The 22,487-nt window shown below is 32.2% G+C and overlaps 1 protein-coding gene and 1 pseudogene across 1 annotated transcript; one reads left to right on the top strand and one right to left on the bottom strand.

Annotated features, from left to right (window-relative positions):
* The first annotated feature begins 4,184 nt into the window (after positions 1-4,184).
* LOC115885538 (UPF0605 protein CG18335) lies at positions 4,185-13,790 on the top strand. Its single transcript, XM_030904494.1, has 7 exons — positions 4,185-4,351; positions 4,531-4,669; positions 4,906-4,996; positions 5,055-5,230; positions 5,281-5,443; positions 9,910-10,147; positions 13,616-13,790. Exons 1-7 carry the CDS (start codon positions 4,311-4,313, stop codon positions 13,683-13,685), a joined length of 918 nt encoding a protein of 305 aa, XP_030760354.1. The 5' UTR covers positions 4,185-4,310; the 3' UTR covers positions 13,686-13,790.
* Positions 13,756-22,487, bottom strand: part of LOC115885537 — a 9,481-nt pseudogene continuing 749 nt past the window's right edge.

Genomic DNA, 22,487 nt, shown 5'->3' with positions numbered 1-22,487 from the left:
CAATAACGAAACCAAACCAAACCAAACCAATTTAATTAAAAAAATAAAGCCACCCTATACCGGGTGCGTCTCAAAATTGACTCACGCCTATAACTTTTTTATTTTTTCAGATAAAAAAAGACGAGATTTGGTATGTTAGTTTAGTATATGACATAAATTATAGGATTGATTAACGTATTCAATTGTTTTCCGTCGCTTCCTGTTTCACCGGAAATGAATACAACTTTGAACTTTTAAATGGCGCCCTCTGTATTTTTTACTTTATAGATAGAAAATGACACTCTGAATAGAATGACATATATCATATGTCAACTTTTGTCATTCTTGCTTAAAAAATCGTATTTTAAATTTCAATCTAGAGTGCCAGGGCTGTTTTAAAAACGCTAATTTTTAATCATGGAGCCATGGAAAATAGATTTGATCGTCTAATATTTTTCGTGTCTTGTACTGGCCGGTTAAAAATGCACAAATCGTGTTTTTAATCATATCTCAAATTGTCCTCATTAGCATATTTGGTAAAAGCAGTTTTTTACGAATAATTTGGTACCACATACGTAATACTGTCATTATGAACCGCTTTTTTTCTATCGAATAAAGTAAAAAAATAACGAGTGTGCTATTCAAAAGTTAAAAGTGACCGAAAGAAGTGACCGAAAAGAATTGAATACGTCAGCCAATCCTAATTTATGTCATATATATGTTGGAGGCAGATAATAAAAAGAGAGAAATAATTGACATATGGCGATTATAATTAAATATACCTACCTATATCCACAAAGTTAAAAGGGTGTTTAATCTTTTGTTGTTATATTATACCAAAAAAATATTAACCACCTCCGCAAAGAAGTTATATAAAGACTATTTATAACCACGAAGTTGCACGCATCTGGCAAGTTTAGTATGGACAAATCGCCATACGTCTAATTGTTTCGGACATAGGCCGAATTCGGCATCTGCCTCCAACATATACAAACATACCAAATCTCGTTTTTTATTTGAAAAAATAAAAAAGGTATAGGGGGGAGCTACTTTTATGGCGCACCCTGTATAATATATTATTATGATTATTTCAAACCAATAATAATAGTACCAAGAATACCAGTGTTGGTTGTTTAAAAAATCTCATGTTTTGTTCTTGGATGCGGCTTGTTATTAGTTCCTACTGAAATTATAGTAAATATCTAAAGCGGCCCATACATTATCAAGCAAATTGCGCAACAAAGCGATGCGCAACTGATTCAGCAGCCCATACATTATCAAACAAGTTGCGCAACAAAGAAATGCGCAACGTTGCGTTGCACAACTGCATCACCGATGCACTTGGTAAAATTTTGATCAAACTTTCTATTAAGACTTGTGCATTGTTCGAGAAACAATCATGTCCTCAATTGCCATTGCGTCAATTATTATCGTATATGCCTTAGATCATGTCGATGATAACAAAAACGAAAAAGAAAACAAAGAATTTGGATGAAAGAACTAAAATATTGCACAACAAAACGCAACACACACATATAGTGAACATACAAAGAATTCAAACATTCTTGAAACTCATCAAACAATTGCGCAACGCATCAAACACTACCGTACATTGGCAACTCGTTGCGCAACAGCCTGTGTTGCGCAATTTGTTTGATAATGTATGGGCCGCTTAAGAATCATTTAAAACGAGTTAAAACATATACAGGATGCGAAGAAGTTTGCAACAATTGATTTTTTGTTATTATTACAAAAAACGTTTTAGCTGAGTTGCCTTACATCTATGTACAAAGTTTCATCATCTTGGCGCCGTTTTTTTTTCAATCATATGGTATTTTTCTAATGTTCAAAGTTGAAAGTATTAACTAAAAAGGTATAGTCTGCCCAACAGTTATGTCTGTCATTTTAATTAACAGGCAAATTTTTTCATCCGTCATTTTCTAGATGTCGTCTGTCAAATGCTTCCTTTACTCCTTGGACAGACTATACAATAGATTTTTTTCTTAAACAACTTATTTTAATATATTTTACATAGCATAATATGTGTGTAACTATTTTTTTTAATCTATGAATAAAAATTATTGTTAGTAAAGGTAGAAAATTTGTGGCATCTCGCTTATCTAATAGCATAAATACATTAAACCGATATTCAAATTTTCTAAACTCATTAATATTATCATTTGCATATTAATGGAAACATCATATTAACATGATTACTCACATCTAATTATGTTGTTGCCTAGTCGGCCTTGAATTTTTAAACAAACCGTCGTCGTTGATAAAAAATACGTTTAACGCATCTTTCAACTAAGTAATAATTAAAAGATTTAGTACATCAATGTATACTTCTATAGGGTGTTAATTACAAAGCTAACGTCAATTTAAGTAGGTTAACAATTCTTCATGGAGCAGTAAAAATAGTTATCATTTAAATCTGTAGACAAAGCGCTTGTATAATAAAAGGTATTGGCCCACATACAGGCGTCTCTAGGAATTTATTGAATTTTATTATGGACAACGCCCAAAAATCCTAAACATGTCTATATAGGTTACATTTCATAGTGATTAGTGGTTTTCAGCCTGCATATACAGGGTCGCTGTTATGTATTGTAACGATCAATTATTAGGTAAAATATAGGAGGTATAACAAAAAGTTAAATATAAAAGTTATATGATTTTTAAATATCTATTAGCGAGTAATAAATTTAAGTATACAGCGGCCATAAAATCGTGGTACATAAAAGTTTCATTTTTTTAAATAGAACCCCGTGTATATTATAGCATATTTCAATTCTTCCTTCTTCAGTTCTAAGCAAAAATCGAAATACTCACAATGTACCTCAAACCAACCGTTTCCTTGTTATTGACTTTTGAACATATCACTTAAACAATTTTATAGTATACTAGCGTGTACCTTCGCGTCGAATTAATCATTTGTAATGGTGATGATAAAGCAAAGCAAGAATTTCCATTAACATACAAACTGGATAAAATTTTCTCACATTTATGTCAGCATGAGAAAAAACAATATGGCGATATTATTATATAACTTGGTAATATTTGAGGGGTAGTTTCATCTCGTTGGAATTTGACTTTCGAAAAATCCGTTTGCCAAAAATAAGCTTTTTACGTCAAGCAGTTTAAGCAGAAACGTGGTTAAGAAATTACCCAACTTTATGGAACACCCTGTATGATTTTATAAAAAAATTCAAAATATGTAAAAAAACCAAATAAATTATGCTTGTCCAAGTGTTTTCCCGAAAGATTAACCATTTTTTAAATAACAAACATTGTAATATTTGAGGGGCGTTTTCACCCCTTTGGTATTTGAGATTCGAGAAATCCCTCCTTATCGAACCTCTACACCCCACAGTCAATCCGTTTGCCAAAAATCAGCTTTAAACGTCAAGCAGTTTAAGCAGAATCGTGATTACTCATTGGTCATATTTTATGAAACACCCTGTATAAATTTATAAAAAATATTAAAATATGTAAAACAACAAAATAAAATATACGTGTTTAAGAGTTTTTCCGAAAAACTCACCGGTTTTTAAATAAAAAATATTTTAATATTTGAGGGATAGTTTCACCCCCTTAGAATTCGAGTTTCGAAAAATCCGTTCTTATCGAACCTCTACACCCTAAAGTCAATCTGTCAATCAAAAATCAGCTTTTTACGTCAAGCGCTTTAAGCAGGATCGTGATTAATCAATGACCAGATTTTTCGAAACACCCTGTATACATTTTTAAAAAATCTTAAAATATGTAAAAAAAACAAAATAAAATATACGCGTTTAAGCGTTTTTTTCGGAAACTTGACAGTTTTTTAAATAGAAAATATTTTAATATTTGAGGGGTGGTTTCACCCTCTTGGAACTGTAATTTCGAAAAATCCCTTCTTATCGAACCTCTACACCCTAGAATCAACCTGTATGCCAAAATTGAGCTTCTCTGGTTTGAGCAGGATCGTGATTAATCAGTATGTCAGTCATTTAAGGATTTTATATATTAGTATAGATTCTATTATGTTATAAATTTATTGATATAGATTCATATAAACGTTTTATTAAAAAAAGTATGTATTTTTAATGATATTCAGTCTAAATTAAGTTTTTTTTTATTGGAAGGTAGCTCTTTCAGAAAATAATCTATGTTAGAAAAAATCCCTCCAAAACTCCTGTATATTTTCACTGACCAATTAATTGACATTAGGCATTGATAGATGACAGGTCAAATCAATTTTTGTGATTCTTATCGCGTAAATTTTTCATAAAATTGGAGGTATTGGGGGACTCTAAATCATACGTATAATTCAATGAATTTTTATCAATATGGAGTTAATCGCTGCGCCAAATCCTCATTTCATTCCAGGGTAAGTATAAAACTGCTATTTTTTATGCAAATGAACAAAAATCGTTTTTGTCATAAATAAAATAAAGAAAATTGAGTTTCTTAGTCCCTTATTTAACCTTGGATTCGATGTTCATCCATGTTCACTGTAACAAACAAATTTTCGACTACCTATTACAAAAAAATATTTCTATTTTATAGATACACTGGATTTTGTCCACAATACAAATACAGAATTGGTGATACATATGCTACCACAACTCACAAAGTCTTACTGGACCCTACAGTTCATCATGCCGAAAAACTTGTTCTTTCCGATAGAACAGCAGATGACTATAAAGTAAGTACCGATTCCTTAGTTATTAAAACTGTCACATTATCAAGATATTAATTTTTTAACTGAAAATTCATTTATCATTTGAAGGGCCCAGGGGAAAACATGATAAGGACTCCCTGGACCCTTCATTTTTTTTTTCATGAAAAATTGTATTTAAAATTGATTATTTAATAGTATTTAAAAAACGTAACCCCCGCATAAAACGAGGGGCTCCTCCATTATAATTTCTGAATTTTTAGACTTTTAGACCAGCGGTGAGGGATATAGATATAGTAAATGAGAGACAAGGAGATACAATTTATAAACATCCTATGGTTCCGGGATATGAAGGTACAATATGTCTATTTTTTTAATTATTCTATTAATTATACATTTTTTTTCTAAAAAGGATTCGTTCCCAGAGAACATGCAAAATTTGGACAAAGATACACCGTACAAGCTACAGAAGCGTTATCCGATTTTGAAAAATTGCAATTCGATCGACAAACTGCTATGAATCAAATTGTAAAGTTCGGGTACATACAAGACAATAAATGGGATCCTAAGACTTTAGAAGATAAAGAGGTAAATTAGTAACTTACTTTATTGCAAAGTTTCATTAGCTATTATTTCAGCTGACACAAAGTGAGTTTAAACTTCCTCTGATAGAAGTGAGGCCAGAATGCGGAGGCCTACTAAGGAATATACCAATGACAGAACCACCAATCACACCACCGAATCATTCGCAAAGTCCTTACTTTTCGGATAATATGGACCCAGAAAAATATTTAAAATCAGGTAAAATTAACACACTTTGTACCTCAACCGTATGTGTCGCCCTTTGTTGAGTTATAATCCCATACAGCACGTCCAAATGAAATTACGTTTCTACAAGGGAGACACATGAGAAACCAAATATGTTAAAGTGAACCTAAGTGTTCATCTAGTTCTAACATATACATATGAGATACACGCAGGTTTATATTGATAGAATTGTGTGATACAGTGTTTACTAGTTGTATACCGTATGCACTCAAGATTCTAAAAAGTTTTTTGTAACGTAACAAATAATTATTAAAATGATGAAATCTGACGTCGGTATATGAGACATACAATGTATATGTCATATGTATGTGTGAACTTCGTATCATAGTTGTGCCTATAGTACACACCTTGTAAAAATGTGACGTATACACATAATATAAATTTCTATATAGACACTTTGTAATAGTGTACTGTTGTGTCTACATTCTAGCATGAAATGAAGGTGTGCGCACGCGCGGACAGCCTTAGCGTAGATACACCGACTAAGTGTATCTTATGTGTTCTCTCTCCTTTCTCCTTTCTAGGAGTGGTATGTTAGCAGCCATTATTGTTTTATCATTCGGAAGCTCTATATAAATGTTCTGTTTGTGTGTAGTTTAAAACAGATTTTAAGGTAAGCACAAGTTTTTAATTACATTCTTACACCTTTCTAAGCGTATTATTAATATTATAGCAGCGACTCTTCCCTTACTCGTTACCCAATTTACCAAATTTTGACTCCATTGAATGAAAACTCCAAATATTCTCGTATAATGATAAAGAGGTTAGCTCTGCAATATATTTTTTTTTAATTTGGAAATAATAAAAATCTAAATGGACCAGAGAAAGAAAGATTTAAACACTTCAAAGAACTTCTTACACTGATATTTGGTAAGTTATTGATGGGTGAATATACAGATATGTTCAATATTCAATAATCAGTTTCATATAAAATTTAAGGGTGGGATTGTTAATCTGGAAATAAAATACAACAAAGTCCAACAGAGTGCTTGTTGAATGAGTATGCTAACAAACCAACTGCTTGGAGGGAAAAGAGGAGAAAAAAATGACTAAACGAGGTCCACCATATCGTGGCGATATACCAGTGTTTACCATTTTAGTATGTTGTTATACTAGTTACTTATATTTTTAATACATTTTGATACAAATTCTGTTCTTTTGCAGTGTTTTCTTACTTCTGGTTTCTGCAGTGTAAATAATTATTATTGTTGTGTTATTTGCGCTATTGCGTTTCATGATATAAAGAAATATAAGAATTTTATCTTTTACCACTAAATCCATTTTATGGAAGAAAAACGATCGAGATTCTTTTGAAAAATACAAAGTTTTACCTTCCTAATTTTCGTTCTAAAAAGATATAATTGGTATCATTGAATAAATATTTCTTAAAAAGAACGAAAAGTTAGGCATCAAAACTTGTATTATTTCCTAAATTCGTTCATAAGAAGTAGTTTTATCTAGCACAAGATGTATATACGAAGCAAAATACATACGTATACACGCGGTAGTCACAACTGCAATGTGTAAACAGAGTTTTAACGTAATACACAAGCACTGTGTATCCTACGGTACACTGTGTATCCCTTACTTTGTGTATACGTAAATGCTATACTGTGGTTACATTGTGAGGCGGACGTTTAACCTTATGTATATGTGTTGAACTACAATGTGTAAACGTAGCATATTTACATCGGGGGAATTGTGTCACCCTGTGTCTACATCTAATAATGTAAACACATCGTAAATGTGATTTGATGTGCTGTATAGGATGTGTGGTCGTTTGTTGAGTTATAACTTATCATACAGTCTAAGGGCTTTGACAAAAGACAGTATCAGAGACAATTTTACAGAGGTAGAATGTAGAATGAGTAAGAGGGGGGGGTAATCATTGCGACCTCAAAGATCTATTGTGCCTACCTTCCTTGAGTCACTGCACAGTCCTTAACCTATCATACCCCTGTTGTAGAGGGGACAGGTCAGGTGGAGACTGGAGGATCTGTCTCCATTTTCTCCACCTCTTTAACTTGGTCTCTCCTTAGACCTGATACCGGTGTTGTCCCGTATCTATAATAGAGGATACGTCCCACTTTCTAGAGGAAGTGATTGCCTCCAATAGATTGCCTCCTTGGATTTGAGGTCAGTTCCTATTGTGAGGACCTAACCGTGACCCTCCTCCCTCGAGTTGATGACTAGCCGTTAAAGGATCCCCATTTCAAGTTAAAGATGGACTTTTCCAGGTTGTTGATTTGCGCTTTTAGTTGGTTTCCACTTAAGTAACACACACTTTAGAAATGCATTAAATTATATGATATATATTATCGGGACAACGTTGTGTCACGCGACCAAACATCGGGGCGCAACGTCGGCACAACCTCGTGCCAACCCTAGTCTGCACTAGTTTGGAGAATAATTTTTGGGTCGAAACGACGTTGGATACCTACGTTGGCTAGCAGCCTAATTTAGTACAAACTGCAACGTTGTTTAAAATCCTAATTCACAGAAATACCTACAAAACTATAATAATATGATAATTATAGTAAAAATATTATTTTTATGATTCAGTTAGAGACATATGACAGATGGCAGTAAAGGAAAACAAAACAAAAGTATTAAAGTGTGGAGGATGTTTGAAGATCATAATTATTGAAACACTTTAACCAACTCTGTAACTCGTTACCCAAGGCAAAAAATTTAAACGCAAACAACTTTATTGATAAATGTATTGTTTCTGCTTTGAAAAATACTAATGGGGCTTAAAATTAAAGAAGTTTTAAAAAATTTCTTGATTTTTTTTTTAGTAAAATGAGAATAATTTATTCGCAGTCGAAAAAAAATTGTTTCCGCGGGTTGTTTAGGGTCAAATATTTCAAGTTAATGTATTCAAAATGCAGGAATTGCTATTTTAGGAACGAAACATTTTCTTATTCAACAACATGGCGGCTTTCACTTTGTTGTTTTGGAGATTAAGATGGAGTAGTTCGAGTAGTCGCATACTGGACTAATAAAGTCGCAGTTCAGCCTTAACAGGTAGTATACTAGTCGCAAGATTGCCTAATTTAGTCATCCTAGAGTCTAGCTTGTGCCGCCCTCTATATTCTAAATAAACGAGGGAGTGGATAAAGTATAGGTAATATGTCGATGTATAATATTTAAATTTAGTTTTATATGTGCCTTTCTTACGTCTCATTTTAATTAAGTTTTTTTATAAAAACAAAAACAGCACTGAACTTAATTAAAAAACTTAACAACACAGTCTGACTGAACAGAACAATGAAGTGAAAATTTAAGATATATTTAAGGTAGTGGCTCGACGTCCTACCAACGTAAGAATAAGGAAATCTAAACAATTTGTCGAATTAGTAAAACAGACGACGCCGACGTTTGCGCAACGTTGGAATCGGTCCTGAAAGTGACGTCGGAAAACTCTTTATTGCCCAACATTGTAACTACGTTATCCGAATCACCTAAAGATCACTTAAGCAAAAAAGGTTACAAGACAACGTTTATTCGACGTCGCAGCTTTTACTTTGTTGTAGTACTAGTTCAACGTCGGCACAACGTTACAACAACGTTTACATTTATTTTAATACCCAAGGTACGGAGCTAACTATTTTTTGTAACTAATCCAACGTTGTGTAACTAATCCAACATATGGTCGCAAGTCGTGAAAATGCTACTTGGGAGGTCTTAAAGAGAATAAACATTGTCTACAAGAAGCACTGCAAACTTACCCATTCCATATAGGATAACTGTAAGATAATTATTATACAATATTGGCAAGAAACTATGAGAAAATCGTTAAGGCGATCTTGTAAGTCGGGGAGAGAAAAATGCGAAGTGTTTATTACATAACCACTTATTTCATGCACTTCTGAAAATACGTGCTCTTCTTTCTTTATATCCAGTACAACTTATTGTACTGAGCGTTTTGCCTCGAAAAACAGGAAAATCCGCACCCAAAGCGAGACTTTACCGATCCAGTATATTTAAATTATCTACATGATTTCTGATATGTCTATTCTATTCAATCTCTGAGACTCTGGGTTGTCTAGTTTGAGGAATGAATCGATTCCGGTAAAATTCAACAATTTTGCTTTAATTGGACGCTTAGTTATTTTATTTACATAAAGTTTTCCTAATGTTATTTTCAAAAACATATGACAGAGACTTATGAACTATGACAGCTGACAAAAACTCAACTTTTAACGATTATTTATTTAATATTTTGTAAAGAGAATCACAAGCAAAATGTCGTATGAACGTCTACATAACTCTTTTATGCAGCAACGAAGGTATACTACTGGATCTGGAAAAAGTAAGGCAACATTTGAATAAGAGCAACATAAATACACCATCAACTTGAAGATAACAAAAATTTTACCCATGTTTACTGAACATATATTTACAGTTTTCTGGTATTAAATTCCATTTTAAATTAGGATTTACTGGTCACTTGCCCTTCGGATATGCGGCATTCGGAAAAACCAACGAAGCCATGACGAACAGCGCCCTTTGTGACTTTACCTCGAACTACCGCAAAAGATTGAGCAACGAATGGGCTCCAGTAGAAATTGATCGTCCAGACCCTCCAGTGTTAGTTCAACCATCTGAAATCTATCACAGGCATATTGGACAACTTCCAAACTATGGTGGACATATTCCTGGTGCAATATTTAGGTATACATACTTTATTCCCACACTATCACAGATTATAGTATATATTATTCAACGAGCATATAATGGTGGCTGTTATTCACGCGGATGAAGTTTATGTTTATCATATATCATCCAAGTGAACAACACCACTATACTTTATCCAGGACTATCAAAAAAACTTAGATAATATTAATATAAGTTTTTATTTTTCATGTCAAAAAAATATTGAACGAGTACTTATAATGAGTAAGTAACATGGAAACAAAACATTGAAATTTTCTTTAATTAGGTAGCTATAACCCTTGTTTATATATTCTTAAAGTTGCCCAACCGACTAGACAAAATGTGCTGCCAACTGGAGGACAAATCGTGAACCTTTCGGGGCGGAGTCAAAAATATCGATTATTTTCGTTATTTTCCTCAGAGTAATGTAATAATATAGCCAGGGTTTCTGAGAACTTTAATAGTGATCAGCTGATTAAGAAATTTAAACGAAACTTTTATTTTATTGTAAATTGTGGATTATTTTTGCCTGTTATTTTAAGAGTTCTAAACCGTATTAACAAAGAAATCATTATTTCGATATGTTGGTACATTATTTATAATTTATGATAATGCTAATTGCTGTTAATTAATATTTAAAAAAAAGTTACATACCTATTTTAATTTGATTTAATGCAGGTTTATAAAAGAATCATTTCATTCTTAGATTATTTTATTCTAAATTGAGTGCTTTAAGAATTTTATGATATTTTTTGAAAACATGAAACTTTTATTATTTTTGATGCCAACTAATTGGCATGGTATTATTGGTATGGAAATTAGCCAAGAAAGAAAGGAATTGGCTATAACTTGTAATTTTTCGAAAAAAACATATTATACCTATATCGCTGAAAAGCTTAAAAAATGGCGGTTTTTATGAAGTCATGGCCAACTATGGTTTCCATTTAAAAAAAAACATAATGTTTGTTTCATATGTCAAAAATGACAGGTTTTAGAAAAAAAAACACAAACTCATTAGGTATGTGATTATCTACAACTTTTATCTGAAAACTTTTTGTCTAAAATACCGTATGATCGAATAAAAACGGCTTCAGCGATGGCTATGAAATGACGATCGATGATATTTCCCATATAATTTTACATAAATATAAAATGACAGCGATCTTCATTTCATAGCCATCGTTGACGTCGTTTTTATTCGATCATACGGTAGATTATAATGGAATTAGAGACAAAGTTTTAAAATAGCCAAAATTTGTTTTTTTCGAAATATCTAGTAAGCCTTGAATCTCTCCGAAAAATCCGAAAGGCGCATATTTATGACCCCACAAAACTGCAATTTTTTCCCCATTTAACCGACTCTCTATCTCCAGTAGTTTCCGAGATACCCATAGAGAACATCGTAGGAAACTCACCCTGTATAGTATTTAGAAACTAACTATTATTATTATTTGACTAGATTAATTTGATTAATAAAACTCGATTAATTTAATTTAAAATAAATTTGATCAGATTTTTTTTTCGTATATTCTACTACGAGAAAACCAAAATTATATGATAACGCACTTTTCAACGAAGGAAGATATAGTGTATCTATCACAATACTTAATAGAATTACTACAATTAGAAGAAAAACAAAAAGAAAAAATACCCAAATACCTTCACCTACTACTCATCTACAAAATAAACTAATATAATCTCTTATAAAAACACTACACAACTACTTCTTCACTACTTCAACCACTTCTACACTGAAAAAATTATCAAACTTACTAATTAATCAAACAAAAAGAAAAAATAACCAAATTATCCCTTCACCTACTACTTAACTGCAAAATAATAAACTATAAAAACACTGCTAAATTATTTCTGGTATTCTACACTAAACATTATAATTAAACTTAATAAAATTAATCTAATTTTACACTACAACCACTACAACTACAAAGAAATAAGAACATTTTTTAAAACTAGAAGAAACAGAACCTCGATACGTGCAACCAGTATAATAGATCAAGCGGACAAAGAATATAAAATACTCTAAAAATGTGCATTCAGAAAGAAAAAATATCTCGAAAATTATCTAAACAAACATTTTTTTTTCTTATCAGTGAAAAGCATCGGCCTCGTCAGCCTTGCGAAATTTGTCGGGTATTTACAATGGTCGAATTATATAATTACCAGTTTTTATAGCATATCTAATAGACAAAAAGTATCTGGTCGATTAGTAACCAATTGGCACAGTCCGAAAATTATCGATTTTTATTTTCTCTGTTTTTATTGGTCGCTTCAAAATTCAGAGTAACAAAAAATATTTTTCTGTAGTAAAAGATTGTGAAATACGCCCCGCCATCTGGTGCTTTACATCCATAAACGTCTTAGGTTGAGCTACTTTAAAAATTCATATACAAGGCTATAACTAATTAAAACAAAACCGAATCATTACATACAAGGTGTCCCACTTAAGATGGATACAAGCCAATATCTTGGTTGTTTGTTGAGCGATTTTTTTTCATTTTGGTAGGAGGCTGTATGGCTATAAGACGTACATTTGCCCAGGGTAAGAAATGCGACACCTCATAGACGTACGTTTTAATGGGGTTTGATATTTTTCGAGTCAAGAGTAAGCTACCCTTAGGACAGTTATTATTTCAAATCTGATAAATTCTATTGAATCCTCCTTACCTAAGATACTTAAGTTCTAATTTTTATAAATATTGATACAGGGTGTGTCATTAAAATAAGACATTTCTATTTTTATTATTATTTTTTTAAGTACTTACGACGCCACTGGATAAACAACTGGGTTATTATCAATAACCAATTAAATCCAATTATCAATTAATAATCGAATTAAGTTTCGTCAAAGATGGTCGAAGATGTTGACTTTTAGTTCGTTATAGTTTTATAAATCTTTGTTTAGAGCATAAGTTAATAGTAAACAATCACTATTAACTAATAAACTAAATAACTATTTAGATTTTTAAAAATATTCCTCAATAAACTCATTTTATTCATTTGTATTAGCAAACCTAAAAAACAATTTTTTAAAGTAAACAAAATAAATTGAAAATATTTAGTTTTTTTGTATCGTATCTTAATTATCATGGAAGCTATCTGAAAACTTATATCGATTATTAATTCATAATTGGTTATAATTGTTATTGCTAATAAACCAGTTGTTCATCCAGTGGCGTCGTAAGTAGTTAAAAAAATAATAAAAATAAAAATGTCTTATTTTAATAACACACACTGTATCAATATTTATACTGTCCTAAGGGTAGTTTACTCTTGACCCGAAAAATATCAAACCCCATTAAAACGTACGTCTATGAGGTATTGCATTTCTTACCCTGGGCAAAATGTACGTCTTACAGCCATACAGCCTCCTGCCAAAAATTAAAAAGGTCGCTCAACAAACAATCAAGATATTGGCTTGTATCCATCTTAAGTGGGACACCCTGTAAATGTTTTCTTATATTATAGATACGGAAAAACATACGGAAACGATTCAAGAGACGCAAAGAGATGGCTTAGAGGAGATTTTGGAAATTAGTTCATCACATTCATGGCATTTTGAGATAAAATTCAAAGAAAAGTGTGTCTGTGTAATATAAAAAGCGCCCTAAAACGTAAAAATATAATATATTTCAAATATCAATAAGGTAACATTTTCTATGTACACATTAAAAGATTTTTTATAATTTGGCGCCAGACTTCCAATTGCGTAAAAGATCGGCAGCGGCTTGAAGGTTTTTATCTTGCTAAAAAAATATACAAAAACTCATCTAAATGTTCTTTATTCACTGTGACTGTTCTCACCTTAATGAAGCAATATCTCACAAAATTTTCTCCCAAAGGTTTATGTTCTTCACTGTAAAAAGCGGTTGGTGGAATTCCTTGTAAACCAACATTTTTCGTCATCCACTTTGTGAATCTGTAATCCTTGTATTTGTCTTTTTCCGAATTTAGATTAACCTTTGATTCTAAAAAGAAAATATTTTTATATTATCAAATAAGTTTATTATCGCTTAAAGATAAAAGAAACAAGTTTAGAATGGAAAGTGCCCATAAGGACAATGTAAATACTATTTTTTTATTAATTTCGGAGTGGTTCGGCCTTTTTCGGAATTATGTAGCCAAATATTGTTTGTTCAAATTTATTATTATTTTCTTTTAATTTTTTAAATAAAATAGAGTGATGTGTTGCATATAAGAAACTTTATTTTATAGAAGGAAATATATGAAATACCTATGAAACATTATAAACTGACGTTATGCCACGATCCACGAAATATTTTGCTGTTCACAGATCACACAGCTTGTTAAGTTTTTAATGCCACTTTTTCACAATTATCACCGTGTTTGACTAAATAAAATTTAAGTTAAAATCTCAAGATAGCAATAATTACTTGAAAACGGACGCTTTAAACACCTTTTGGTATTTTTTAATGAGGGCGGTTTAAATTTTGAAAGATTTTATAATTTTTGAAGATTCTGACTTTGACAAGAGAAAATTATATCTGTTCTTGTTTGCGATTGTTCTTAGCAACCGCTATAGCAGCGCCCTACAACGTATGCGCTCCAAAACAATTATAAGTTTTGGCGGCAAGCCGAGTATTCCAATCCAAAGTTTCCTTTATATATGTTATTGCTATCTATGGACTGCCCAACGGTTTTAATTTAACTTGACTTTACTATCAAGATATTAAAGTAAACACCTAACGAAGGTTTAATTAAAATGTTATTTCTATTCTAGTATTTTTTAGTAGTGGGAACTATCGAATGAATACTATCGAAACATTCGATAGTTGCAATTCATTTGAATAATTCGATAGCTAGTAAAAAAACATTCGTTGAAAACGATTCGAATAAAAATTATCGAATAGATGCGTCATCTGCCTTGAAATATTGTATTCTAGTAATTCGGCAGCAAAAACCATTCATTTATAAAATTCATTCATTTATGAAATTCATTTATTCGTCAGGATCGATTATAATAAAAAATTAACGGTTAGCGGTCGGTGGCAATGCTATGAAAGAAGCCGGCATCTTTGATTTTTTGCGGAGTCATATAAAGATAAGGCCACATTATTTTTTTTATTGAGGTGCTAGTATTTACACAGAAAATACATTATGAAGGGCGCTGTTGCCATATATTGGTATTAGTTGATATTAGCAAAGAATATTACTGCTTGGCTTTAGTTAGTTAGGGATAGTATGTCTATATATTTTGCATTTTTTTTATTAATATTATGTTGTTACACTGTAATAATACTTGTTATTTTGGATGTAGGAAAATTATTTTTAATGTTTTTAAGCAAAGACTGGTTTAATAAAAAATAATAATAACAGTAATGATTTGTTATACCTATTAACAACAAAATTTAAAATAATTTAATATAAACATTTTTTTACGTAGTAGCAAAATATAAACAACAAATTAGATGTCAAAATTATTTATATTAGATCCTATTTAAAAATAATATAGTCTCTAAATTTTTTGGCAACGTTGGTTTATTAAATAATAATAATTACAAAACTAATTTGTTATATTAACAACAAATTTTAAAATCATGAAATATAAACATTTATTAATTTTCTAAGCATGTAGTGTAATAGAAGAAAAATATAAATAAAAAATTAGAAATTAAAATTATTTATATTAGGTAGTTTATATTACTATTTAAAAATAATATTTACTTTTACTGGCATTTACTTTAAAAAATAAATGAAATATTTCTTCGCAAAAATCTACATGTAAGAGAATTAGCATAAACAAAATACAAATATCGTTAACTTTTTTTTTAAATTGGCACGTGTAAAACTTTCAATTTAATTTTCACACCCCATAGTTTGAGTTCGATAACCACACATTTACTTAACCACATTACTTAAATATGATTATTAAGTTCAACTAATTCATATTATTAAAACATCTAAAATACAAATATGTATCTATTTTTAAAATTAATTCTAAGTTCATCTCATCTCTCTTAAAAATTGCTACTTCTCAAAATTTCCCATTAAAAAATAGACCATATATACCATATAAAATTAAATAATTGAAAGATCGGGCTACGGAAAATCACACAAATTTTGGGAAAAATTTTGACACCTGCACACGCACACAATCGTCAATTAAAAAACCTACTATTTTAGTATTTTAAATATTTTAATAAACGCAAAAATAGCACAGTATTTATAAGGTGAAGTTATAAAAATTTGGAAGAACTAATAATGCACTGACGTACACAAAAATCAAACGAATACTAAATTTTATTTATCAAAAGGATTCGATACTTCTGGCTCAACGATAACCATTTAGTTGCACGGCGAGGTTGTCACATGCTTTAGTATACAAATAAATGAATGATTTTATTCGAATAAAACCATTCGATAGTTGAAATCATTCATTCAGTAACTATTCGATAGTCTAATTCATTCGATAGTTCCCATCGCTAGTATTTTTATTTGTTTTTGTGACCCCAATTTAAACAGATTGATACAGATGTTTATTTGATTATAGACCAGTAAAAGACTATGAAGTTTTTATTACAGTTGCCAATATAAAAAACTTTGAGAATATAGAAAAAAATATAGAAATTCTTTTATTTCTATGCCTACTCAGAGGTCATTTTCATTTCATCATTCTAAGGGCTGGCAAAGGTTAGTTTTGGGCAAGAATACTATAGAGATAAGGATAGTTCGATTCCTATCTTCCTGTACTGTAAGTTTTTTTACGTTTTCTAGGGACCGAGTTGAAGTTTGCGCTAAAGATTTTAGACAGTGACAGTTATTTTTGCGTTTAACGGACGAGCGCACAGTGCGGCGGAAGATAAATCTAGCGGGACAAAACCGTTTGGTTAGAAATAAGCCAATGTGTACAGATAAGAATAAATAGTAGACATTCCAATTGATATAAAATTGCATGAATTATTTTTTGGTCGTATATATTCTTTGTATTTCGATACATTTTTATCAACCAACCATATAATATCACTCCTGAGATTTTGTCCCGCTAGAATAACCATCCGCCGCACTGTGGAGCGCTGGTCCCTGCGTGACGTCAGCATCCACGGTGACTACGATAACGGCGATTTGACGCGATCGAACAGTCCTAATATTTACAGTCCTTGAGTTTTGGGTCCAGATTTCCGTATGTAGAATTTTTTAGAATTTAGAATGAGTGGGAGGGGGGTTAATCACTTCGACCTTACAGATCCATTGTGTCCCCCTTTCTTGAATCATAACTCATCATACAGTCCCAGGGCTTTGACAAAAGCCAGTATCTGGGACGGTTTTATAGAGGGTAGTTCTCCATCTCCAATATCAGTCGTACCAAAATTCATGGCACGAATGGTTGTCGTCTCGGCGCACTCAGTGATGAGGTGTACTGGTGTTTCCCCATCTTTCCCACAGAATCTGCATTCGCCGTTTCTTCTTAGTTTCAATCTACTGAGGTGTCCATTGAGGAGACAGTGTCCTGTTAAAAACCCCGTGACAATCCGAAGATTGTTCTTACTCAGAAAGATCTGTGATTTTTCTTGATCATAAGCCCTCAGAAACTTCTTCGAGTGTCTTCGAGTGTTCAGATTTCCATTCCAGGTTGCGGATGGAATCTTCAAGTTCTTGAGTTCCGCCTTGAGTTGGTTACCACTGGAAAGCAGAACGGTTCTGGTCCAGTTAGTGGAGTGTTCGCTCCTTTCCTAGCTAGATTATTTGCTTTTTCATTGCCTTCTATCCCTTGGTGAGCAGGCACCCAGTGTAGGAGGACTTTGTTTTCTTTGCCTAATTTATTCAGCTTCTCTATGCATTCTTTGACCAATTTCAAATCGATTGATACTGAGTTGATCGCCTTTAACGCTGCTTGACTATCAGATAAGATGGCTATTTCTTGTTTCCGATAGTTCCTATCTAAGATAAGTTGTACGCATCTCTCGATAGCGTAGATTTCTGCCTGTAGGATACTAGGGTAAGTGCCCATTGGTTCGGAGTAATTAGCTCTCGGCGCAAACACTCCGATCCCTGTTCCCGTATTGGTTTTGGAAGCATCAGTATACCAAGTTATGGTATGGTCTTTTAACTGCTGGGCAAGCGTTTCGCTCTTCCAATCCTTCTTATTGCTCAATACTACATTGACATGTTTGTCAAAGTTGTACGTTCTTGGCATATCGTCCACTGGGAGTTGCATGAGTTGTATTTCCTTTTTGAGGGTGTTCCAAGCCCCTGATCTGACAATTCTCCCAGTACTAATTCCGTTAGTGACCATTCTAATCATTGTCGCATTGGCATATCTACCAATGACAATGTGCAGTGGTGTTAGATCTAGAATGACCTCCATTGCTGCTGTTGGACAGGTTCTCATGGCTCCTGTGATGCAAACACATGCTAGTCTCTGGACTTTGCATAGGTTTAGCCTTGCCGTCCGTTGCTCTAGTTTTGTGTACCAGGCAACTGCTCCATAAGTAATCATGGGTCTTACTATCATGGTATACATTGCCAAACGTATGAAATAAACCGTGAATCTGTGCATATTGCTAAAAGACGTGGAGGGGAATACAGCAGGTTCGTGATTCGTCGCGGTCGAACGGTTGCAGCTACAAAAAAGCATACCAAATATCTACAAAAATAATAGAATTAAAAATAAAAAGTTTGGGGCATAATTGAAGTTGTAATTGGTTTGGATGGTACAAATGTACAGGGTGGGTCAAATTCGACGCTTTTAAATGGAAACACCCTTTTCTAGAGGAGATAGACAAAAACTAATATCGGTGTCTGGAGCTCAATTTTTGTCAAAAACATGATGGTGAAAACCGCATATCGATATCTGTTACCGTTTTGGATTTACGGGGTGTTTTTCAAAAATATGCATTTTTAACAAATCGCTGTAACTTTTTTGCTATGGAAAATTTTGTATTTTTATAAAAACATTTCCAAAGCACCTTTTTACGTAGAATTTAATGGTTTAAGTTTAATTGTTTTAAAATTAATAATTTAAGAATTTTCAACAGAAAATTTGAAATTTTTTAATCTATTGAAATGAATTTAAAAATACCTTTCCAAAAATATAACACACTTGATATTTTGCTCGATTTCTCTTCGAGATATAGAGTATATAAAAATTCGTCCGCTTTAAATAAGTAGGCTTTGAACGGCACCGGCTGTAATACAAAAAAATTCTAGCTGTGAGCATCAATTAAAACGAAAATAATATTTGCTATGAGAGATGCAGAATTTTATAACAATTTAAAATATATTTAACCAACATCAACACATTTAAACTATATCTAATAACAATAAAAATAAATAGCAAACCAAAACATGAGATTTTGCTACAGGTGTTCGACATATCGACCGTCTTCTGTTATGGACATACAGGGCAGTTTTTGAACATTTCTTGGAATTCATTAACTCAGTAGGGGTGAAAGAATGAGTGAAGTGGGGGGTGAATACCCTCTTATAACTGTTACGTATTGCTAATTCTTGTCTAGATTATACGGAAGAATAAGGAACCTTTTTGCAAATATATCTATAGGATTAGATCCATGGGCACTAAGTCAGGCGGCCTCGACGGCCAACGGCTGGGATCTTAGTTAGCTTTTCAATTATTTTTGTAATTGGCTGTAAAAATTTGTTGATAACTTCAGTGTTCAGAGGGGCATATCATCAATAAGGGGTCCAAAGCCTACTAGTTAAGTGGCAAACTTTTAAAAATTCTGTATTTCGAAGAGGATTATAATAAAATATCAAGTGTGCTATATTTTTGGAAAGGTAATTTTAAATTCTTTTCAGTTAATTAAAAATATAGAGGGTGTCCCAAATAAAAAATCAAATTTTCTATTGATAACTCTTAAATTATTAATTTTAAAAACATTATACTTAAACCATTAAATTCTACGTAAAAAAGTGCTTTGGAAATGTTTTCATAGAAATACAAAATTTTCCATAGCAAAAAAGTTACAGCGATTTGTTAAAAATGCACATTTTTGAAAAACACCCCGTAACTCCGAAACGGTAACAGATATTATATACATGCGGTTTTCACCATCATGTTTTTGATGAAAATTGAGCTCCAGACACCGATATTAGTTTTCGTCTATCTCCTATAGAAAAGGGTGTTTCCATTTAAAAGCGTCGAATTTGACCCACCCTGTACACATTTTTATTGTTTTAGGTAGATAGACATTTTTTATTGTTTAAGTTTCAATATTGTGGGTAAATATTTAAGAATGTTTTTTTTGGTATACATAATTTACATTTTTAATTTGTACCTATGTATACCTACAAGGTGGCATACTACATAGGTACGGCGGTGAACGTGAACGCGTTGATGTGTGCTAGAATAATCGCTCATGTTATCGCTGCCCTGATCGTGATCGCGGTTGTGATCGTACATAGCTTGTAGATTTTTTAAGTGCAAGTCAGAAACACTTACACTTTTGGTAAAAAATAAGTGGAATTCAGTTGGTGTTCGACAGTGGTCGCGCTATTAGAACGCTGAATTCAAAAATCGATACCTCGAAATCCATTAGAAACAATTGACTGTAGTTTTTTCCAAAAACTTTCTTAATATTTTGGCTATATTTTCTCGGCAGACAGTATATAGTATCTTTACAAATAAAAAAGTTACACAATTGCTGAAAATTGATATGCACTAAAAGTAAATGGATGGGTTTTTTAATTTTTTTTAATGAAAAAAAAACAAGTCTATCAAATTTTTCTCATTTAAACATCTTGTAAAAGATCCGAACTTTAAAATAAAAAAAAGTTTCAATATCTAAAGTGGTTCTTGAGTTATCGCGCGTCATGTGTTAAAAAGTTGAGCTTTTAAATTATCGCGATTACTGGCGTTTTCTCGTTATAAAAAATATGAACACCCTAACAATATCCTTATAATTCCATTTCAGATGCTCAGAAACGAATCTAATGATTTTATCTAGTTATCTTTTCGAAAAAAAAAGTATTTTAAAAATAAGCGATTTGCGATCGTGATTTTACTTTACTTGATAGGGAAAGGCGTACCGGAGATATGTGGCAACGCCGCAACATAATCCGACTTAACACCTACCCAAAAGTAAGAGTTGCAAGCATATATAATTTTATTTTCAATTCTTACCTAGAGGAGTCCAATCGGCCAACATGAAATAACCACCCTCTGGTACTATAGGCTTCATTCCAGCTTCTTGCAAAAATTTGGCCATAAATTCCTTTTTGGGTTCCAATTCCTTTGATATAGAAACAAAATAACATTCGTCCGTTCCCAAACGAGCAAGTTCAGTTTCAAATCCTATAGCAGCAGCTTCCTGTAACAGATATTGATAGTAAAAATTTCAAAATATATTTTTTAAAATTTTGTTGGAAATTTTCATATTAATTAATTAAAAGGGCCTTACCTGAATTGGTGTACAGCCAGTGTATACAGAGTTTTGATGGATCATTTGCAAGTTAAATAGTAAGTTTGCAGGTCCATATGCCCATCCTAATTTCCATCCTGTCACACTGAAAGTTTTTCCAGCAGATCCAATTGTAATTGTTCTTTCCCACATTCCAGGTAATGTAGCTAAAATTATGTAAATTAAACGTATAAGTTAGTTATAATTTAGTTTAATCTTACCTATCCTAATATGCTCATGTGGTTTGTATACCATCCATTCATAAACCTCGTCTGAAATACATAAGACATTGTGTTTTTACACAAGTCAGCAATATGAGTCAATTCGTCTCTTGTAAAAACTTTTCCTAAAGGATTATTTGGAGTATTTAAAATGTGGGGTACTTTGTTTGGGATTAAAGTTTTTCTAGTTCGTCTCTGTCTAACACAAAATCTGCAGATGATAACACACTTTTATTGGTATTTTTCTAAAACGAGTCAAACAGTAGGTATAAGTAATATCAATACAGTAATGAGTAATATAGAAATGAAATATTAAAAAATGGTTTATCAGATGTAGGGCAAAATAAAATATTTTCAATAAGAGTATTGCAAAAAAATGTTCAAATGTCATCAAAATATTTTTGTCAAAAACAAAACTCTGACATAAAAGTAATAAGTAATTGACATCATGGTGGGAAGCGGTACTTAAAAAGACTAATAGAAAAGAGCCTCACAAAAGTACAGCAATTAGCAACTCTTGGTACAACTGGAGCAAGGCACAACACAGCGCAAGCTGAGCTAGAAACAATTCTGGACTTGCAATCAATCGTCTGGTTCGTGAAGGATCTGGCCACTAAGGGTGCCCTAAGATTAAAGGAATCCAATCTGTGAGACCAGACCAACTACAGTCACTCGAGGATATCGCCAGTGATAGGAAAAATCATGGGGAACACGAGTCCACATCTATGAAAAACTTCCATA

The sequence above is a fragment of the Sitophilus oryzae genome, unplaced genomic scaffold (genome assembly GCF_002938485.1).
Source record: "Sitophilus oryzae breed Bouriz unplaced genomic scaffold, Soryzae_2.0 scaffold_396_pilon_pilon, whole genome shotgun sequence".
Taxonomy (NCBI): domain Eukaryota; kingdom Metazoa; phylum Arthropoda; class Insecta; order Coleoptera; family Curculionidae; genus Sitophilus; species Sitophilus oryzae.
Note: the sequence above shows the minus strand (reverse complement) of the source record. Positions and strands in the feature narration are given on the sequence as shown.